At 41.5% G+C, this 7,734-nt stretch overlaps 1 protein-coding gene across 1 annotated transcript; it reads right to left on the reverse strand.

Moving 5' to 3' along the window:
* Positions 1-902: 902 nt before the first annotated feature.
* Positions 903-1,589, reverse strand: LOC119316128 (protein DMP10-like). Its single transcript, XM_037590482.1, has one exon. It carries the CDS (start codon positions 1,587-1,589, stop codon positions 903-905), a length of 687 nt encoding a protein of 228 aa, XP_037446379.1.
* Between the last annotated feature and the right edge of the window lie 6,145 nt (positions 1,590-7,734).

Genomic DNA, 7,734 nt, shown 5'->3' on the forward strand with positions numbered 1-7,734 from the left:
GGGGTTTGATCCTCGTGGGTTGTGGGTACAACCACACTCCTAACCATCTAATCACATTTTGGTGGTTGATTCTTACATATGTACTACAAATGGAGGGACACAAAACATATTCAAGTTTTGTTGTTTTACACAATCGAGTATGCTACATGTATTTGCACATACAATTATTTTTGTGTAGCTGCCCCAAATTTAAGTGTTTATCCCATTTAATTTAAGTAGTTATCTTAAAATATTAATTGTACTAATTAATAAATTTTATTCATGTATGTTTTATCATTGTAAAATGAAGTGGGTATGGAAGAAGTGTAAGGTATGTGTTGCAACATGGGAGAGATCTCTTGAGGCAAAATGGATTGATCTTTTTTTAATAAAATTATAACATCAATCGATCTTAAAGCAGACAAAGAGAATGGAGAGTTATGGTTATGGTAATCCTAGGAAACTAGGATGCTTACATACTTGTGGAATTGACTTCTTAGCAGAAAATCTCTTTGTTTATATGATAACAGGGCATACAGCCATGCAAATTTTATTACACATTTCATTATTTCCATTCAATTCATTTTTTCAAACTTGGATACTCCCATTTTTCACTACTTTGACATAATGGAACTATATTGTCATGGTATGCCAAACAAGATGCAAGAAGAAAAGAGTGAATGCACGCACTGTCAGGAAACCGATCGTCTACACACGCACACACGCACGTGTGCGCACACACACACTACAGGCGAAATACTGATAGCAGTATAACTACTAAACCCACCAGAACAAAAAAGAAACAATAACAACATCCACCCCATCATATTTACATGCTAGAAGAAAATTTATGAAACACTTAATCAACATGCGTGTCAACTATCTATGCTTTCACTAGTCCTTTGTTCTTCAAATTCAGGGAATCAAACTTTATTCATGGGATGGACAACCTTCTGGGGAGGAGTAGTGTCGTTGAATCCGATGCCCTTCCTTTTAGTGGGGAAGATGATAAACACAAAGCTGGATAGAAACGCCATTCCCAGCGGCAAGTTCTTGAGCAACTCTTGGGTGTTCCCGCCGGCGTCCGGGAAGAAGCAGGTCTGCAGTCCGACGTCGCTAAACGCCACCGTGAGGAAAACCACGGCCGTAAAGAAGGCATGCACAAAGTCCAGTGGCCCGAGGCGTAGCCTCTGAAACTTGTAAATATCGTTCCACTCCTGCCTCTCCTCCTCGTTGGAGAAGTTGAACACTTTGAAGCCGCGTGGTGTGGCGAAGCCGTAATATTGCTTTCCGTCACGGTGACTGACTATGCTGTATGTGAAGGAGAAGAAGAGGCACGCGGAGGCGAGGGCGGCAACCAGCACCATGGTGAGCCACCGGTTGGAGGTCTCGCACTTGCCGTGGTTGGTGAAGGACGGGGACAATGCCTGGTATGTGAGCATCGTGCCCGTCGGCAGGAGCTGCGCAAGGTTCGCGACACTCGACATGACCTTGTTCATGGTAGGAGTTGGCACTGCCGTGTCTGTAACTACTATCTCAGTATCATCTTTCTTGATTGGTGGAGTTATCTGGATCGCCGTGGACGATGGAGAAGAAGAAGAAGATGCCATGGTATTTATGTACTATGCTCGATTTAATTTGGGTATAGGCAAATTAATCAAAGTCCTGACTAGTTATACATGCATGCATGTACCTGGACTTCAACTCTCTAGCTAGCTCTAGTTGAAAGTTAGTGCAAGCTGTAATTGAATTAGTATGACATGAATAATTAATTAAACCAGCACGTTAGTGCAAGCTGATAATTAATTAAACAAGCTGTAATTGAATTAGTATGACATGAAAGTTATGGATGTCTTCTTCCAGGAAGGTGAGGAAAGAAAACTAGCTAATCATCAGCTTGTGCATAAGTATTTAATTTTTAACTCGCGTCAATTTTCTCTGATCTCCCCAGCCTGCTTGATTCCCCGTGGACATTTCTGAAAACGATGAAGCAGAACCTTCATGCAAGCATGCCAATAGTTACTCTCGTGCTTGCACCAAAAAGACGCGGAGCCTCTTGGGGAAGAGAGTGATTTTTCTACCATGTAAAATGTGTGTTGATCAACCGTTGAATATGTAGGAGCTTCATGCATTTAGATTTTGTTTGTATATGGCGAAGCATTAACATACACCTTGTTCGTATATGGCGCCCCATCAAGATTTTCTTTAAATTAATTTGTCATACATGTTCTTTTTTCTATTTTTCGGTTAATCTATGCATCATAGAAATATTCGGCGTGCCTGATATTGCCTATATCAGTATATCTGTTCCAATTTACCAACTTCCATATTATTATGCTTGTTTTATTATTATTTCATACGCATACTATATGTTGTGCCAATCAATAATATAGCCCCAGTCAGATAACACACTGGCCAAATGACACCAATTCATGGAAGAATGTTAGCTACTGACGCTGATTTCCGATAATCAATTTTGTGTATTTGTGGTCCAGTGTATTTGGGGTATTATATGCGCATAGAGATTAATTTAGAGCATGTAGAAGGGTGTTGTTTTGGGGTATTATGGAGGAAAGTGGTTAGGATAATTTCCAATCAAAATCGTTTCTAAATCATTTTTATAGGATATGATAAGAGATCTTTTATATCCGAACACAATCCAATCTGAACCTGAGTCCTATTGATAGGATATGGTATTACTAATATACAACACGGTAGGATAATCCATTTTTTCTAGGCGAATAATCCAACCTTTAAATACCAGTATCCTATTTGTCTGTCAAGTTTGAAGTATTAACTAGCAATACATGAATGCTATCTTTGCTTGAGACAAGACATAAGCTTGTTATTTACTTATTTTAGTACTTTATAGTGCTTTATTTGTGCTTAAAGCGTATAAGTATTAATGCTTTCTCAATGTTGATGTATAATTCTGCTTTAAATCATTTTTATATTCCTCATATATGTATGTGGTATATAACCATTTATGATCCGACTCCATTCTGTTATTGTACGGTGTCTGAATCCGGCATAATTCACTCGAATACACATATGTCTTGCTTCCCAATCCAAAAAAAAATAGGATATGGTACGAGCATTATTGATCCGAATTCGTTCCGGTTCACCCTACAATGAAATATTAAAATATCACCATTTGTGCAATATAGCATGCCAACTAAAGGTTTATTTATTGCCCTTTCTAGACTTCCGATGATGCTGCCGCTGCCTAGCGCTACCTTTTTCAACAGACATTGGTTCGGTTGTCATTGTTGGCCTTCTGTTTTTGTTGTTGCGGGTATGGATGTATATGTGGGGACTTTGGAAACTGGTTGCTAGGTTAGTTTTGTAGTGCTACCAATTTTCATCCCATGGTGTGCATGCCGACTGCGAGCGAATGCAGTGCCCAGTGGGTTTGCTAATGATGCCTTCAACTCAATCTTCCTCTTTTCTGTACGTTTCCATACTGGTTGATGTAATCTCGAACTATGTATTTTCACTATGTTAAAGCAATGGAAAGACGATAGACAGGTTGATAGCACTGCCACTCTATATGGATGCAATGTTGTAAGAGTACTACTATGTGTTTCTTCAATTTGTTCCGCTACTTTGGTGCCGTGATTGAGGTTTCTAATCAACGCCCGCAATGCCTCTATATATTGACATCACTCTCATCAGCTAGCTAGCCCGCCCTTATATGATCCTACCTTTTTTTGAGAAGAGGAAAAAAACTACATCAAGTGATGCACACAACCTATAACTAGGATCTCGTACATGACAAAGACTCCCTGTCAATTTCATCATCAGCCGTCTGATTGTACTGCAGCAACATCGATCGTATATCCATAAAAAACAATGAATATTGACTGGTTGATGCAAGATATATATTTCATATTTAAGAGAAGAGAACCTCACCGTAAGCAACTTGGCTCAGCCACTCGTGCTAATTAGACATGCATGGGCATGACAAGAGAGAGATGTATGCATTGACATGGTAAGGAAAGTGACCTCTCAAAATACAAGCGGTTGATCGACGAGGCATCGATATCTTCTATCCATTCAAGGTCGCTGGAGAAGGAAAGAAATGTTCACGGTCCATATCGATATGCATATGCATGGACTGAGGACAAATTAAATTGATGGAAAAGAAATCAGCTGCATGAGGCTCTAAGTATAGTTGAAGCCGGCATATACGACGTGAATAGCTCTACAAGATATATATTTTTTGGAAATGGAGGTGTGCCCCGGCCTCAGCATCAAAATGATGCATGCAATCATCTTATTAAAAATCCACGAAGTATCAAAAAGTCATAAGAGTATTACAGCTCGCAAGCGGAGCGAATCAAAAGCAAAAAGAAAAGTACATGCTGACAATCACAACCGATACGATAATATGAAAGACAAGCTCCCTAGACTCCTATCCTGTTATTCGACCGTCATCCGAATCGGTTGAATATAGCCCGTGCTACCATCTCCCACTGGTTACACCCAGTAACCAAAGGCTTTCTAGAGTCCATAGGAGTGAGTAAGGATCACATACGGATCCAAGCGGTAGCTCTGAAGATGACCTGCAGGAAAGTTAAAGTGTGTTGTCTGTTAAAAATCATACCATTCCTACAGTTCCATATAGCCCACAAAAGCACACATATTCCTATCCGAATACGAGCCGCAATAGTCTGTTCAACCTTAGCTAACCACGTCCCAAACAACGACGCAATGTCAACTAGAGGATTAATGTTGAAGGCTATATGAATCATTCTCCAAAGCAATTTGGCGAGTGGGCATTCAAGGAATAAATGTTGTATTGTTTCATCATGATCACAAAAACAACACCGCGAACTACCTATCCATCGCCTCTTGATTAAGTTGTCCTTAGTGAGTATCACTTGCTTGTGGACGAACCACATAAAGATTTTAATACGCAAAGGAACCTTAATCCTCCAAATATGCAACGATCTTGAAATTGGGCCAGAATTGATCAAATCCATATAGAACGATTTCACCGTAAATATCCCATTTTTAGCTAATTTCCATGTTGTCGAATCCAGCTGGTCGGAGAGTTGAACATCAATCAATCTCCAAACCAAATGCATCTAGGCATTCCATTTCTCACCAACTAACGCATGTCGAGACTAAATATTCAATGGAGTTGTTTTGAAAAATTGTGCCTACATAATCCTTCTTATGTTGCACAATGTTATAAAGGGTGGGACATTGGATGGCCAGGGGCGTCTCTCCTAACCACGCATCATCTCAAAATCTTGTTGACATCCCATTGCCGACCAAGAATTTGACCCTACGAAAGAACAAGTTCTTCGTTCTCATAAGTTCCTTCCAGAATGACGAGTCAGTTGGTCTCATGGTAATCTGGACGAGCGTTTTCGACTGTAAATATTTATTGCGCATGATTTGTGCCTACATACCCTCCGGCTCTGTCTCTAACATGTAGAGTCTTTACTCATAAGACATTTATTCTTGATTTCTAAGTTCTCAATACCGAGACTCCCTTGGTCTTTTGGTCGGCAAAGGATATCCCCGCGCGAGACGGTATTTTCTCTTAGCCTCGTCAGAAGAACCGAGCTCTACAAGATATGGACTTGAAGGAAACAAATTTTATTGGGGTTATCACTAACGTGTAATTTTATAGGGTCGTTCGTCCTCACGGCTGCTAGGGTGATGACGGCCGGACATCCATCTTTTTTATCCTGCTCGGAGTCACAGTATGTGTGCACTGCATGTTGTATTGCTGTATTATTTTCTACGCAGATATACAACTCTTCCATTGGTTTTTATTGTTGTACCAAAAACAGCATTGGCTGGCCTTTCTGAGAAAATATTCTTCCAATCCAGGGGCAGTCATTGAGTCTGAAAGTTAACTATTCCCACCGGTTGGGTCTATAAGTTGGGCATATATTTTCGAAGTTTTCAATTCTACTAATGAAACATGGGTAATATGTCATAAAAACATATGTTTAGAAACTTTGTTCGACAATGAATGTATAACACATGTTTTGCTAGTTAAATTGAATACCTAAAAACCTGTCCCCGATTTATAAACCCGATCAGGGAGGAGTCGATTTTGTTCCTCATGTATTAGAGGGACCAGAACGTATGTGTTTGCTCTTCTTGAAGGTGATGCACGTGCTGTTACATCACATATTGTCACACAAAATCAATATGCCAATAACATAAAACTGAATTATTCAAGAAATAATATACTTTTGCTAACATAAAGTCAAATTTACTGACGAAACAAGTCCTCGGCCAACTTTATAGATAAAGTACGAACCAAATTACACGGCCGAACAATACAATATAATGAGAAAACCCTCCTACAAAGTAGATCCGGAATAACCAGACAACAAAAATCGAAACAACAGCTACGCAGCCGAGAAAGCGCATAGGAAGGCGTGAAGACAATCTCACGCCACACGCTAGAACACCAAGGCTCCTCAACAATGTCCTTGGGAGGGAAAACAACGCTAAACATTCACTGGTGGAAAAAGGGCCTTTGGTCGCGGTTCGCAACTGCCATTAGTCGCGGTTGCGCAACCGCGACCAAATAGGCGCGACTAAAGGCTCCCCCCCCTTTAGTCGCGGTTGCTTAAGAACCGCGACTAAAGGCCCGTCCACGTGGGCGCCAGGCGGCCGTCGGGGCGGAGGACCTTTAGTCGCGGTTCTTCTGGCCAACCGCGACTAAAGGCCGCCGCAGGTTTAGGCCTGCCGGTTGCACTGTCGACAACCTCGATGGTGCATGTTTCTCCTTGTTTCATCGTCTTGGTTGCGCCACGCTTTGACGACGTACTCGATTGTTTCGACGATCGGACCGAGGGCTAAAATAAGAAAGAGAGTCGCGCGCGTTAGTACACACATATTTATTCAAATCAGTTAGTTTGTATCACCAGAGGCTCAATGTATATATATACCTCGGCGCCGGAGGTGGTTGCTACTTCCATTGAAGATCGTCGTTTATCGACGCTTGTTCGGCATCATCTTGCTGACGGCGCCCTTCATCTTCACCGTCAAGGTTCAGATAAGAAGAGATATCATCTTCTTCTTATCCGGTCGGCACATATAGAATATCGCCGTTTATGATGCCGAACATATGTGCTTCACCGTCCGGATCATAGTTGTCCATAATCGGGTCAGCTCTATCGTCCGCCATTATGTCAGTCCTAAAAACATGTAGTAAAAACAAATTAATTAAGTGAAGAAGGGGGGCGGTGGCGGTGGCGGTGGTGAAAGGGCGGTGGCAAAAGGAGGGGGCGAGGAAGGGGTGGGAGAGGGTGTCGCGGTAGAGCGCGAGACGGGGCGGCAGACGACGGCGTCACGGAGAGGGAGGCGAGGACAACACACATGTATAACCCTCGCCGCCCCCTCTCGATCCCAAAAAAAAACACCGCGCGCATCGCCGCCCCCCTCGCCGCCCCCTCTCCGTATATGCGCGGGGTCGTGTACATTTTTTTAAAGCGGGATCGTTGTACATTGACGCGCGGGGTCGTGGTATATATTGATTATCAAGTTTTACTTTTTTTGTTGTTAATTATCAAGTTTTATATACGTTTTTTTGTTAATTATCAAATTTTACGGTTTTTTGTTAATTATCAAGTTTTAAGTTATTTTACCATTATTGTTAAACTAATTAACTAGTTAAAATTAAAAAGAACAAAAAAAAAGAAAAAAAAGAAAAAATTCCGGTGGCCCGCGGCGCCCCTCTCTTTCTCCACGATCTCGCTCTCTGTCTGAGACCGGTGGCCC

Source organism: Triticum dicoccoides, chromosome 6A (genome assembly GCF_002162155.2).
Source record: "Triticum dicoccoides isolate Atlit2015 ecotype Zavitan chromosome 6A, WEW_v2.0, whole genome shotgun sequence".
Classification (NCBI taxonomy): Eukaryota; Viridiplantae; Streptophyta; class Magnoliopsida; order Poales; family Poaceae; genus Triticum; species Triticum dicoccoides.

Bases quoted from the DNA above. Each gene is read 5' to 3' on its own strand.
- LOC119316128 (XM_037590482.1), bottom strand. From the start codon at position 1,589: ATGGCATCTTCTTCTTCTTCTCCATCGTCCACGGCGATCCAGATAACT.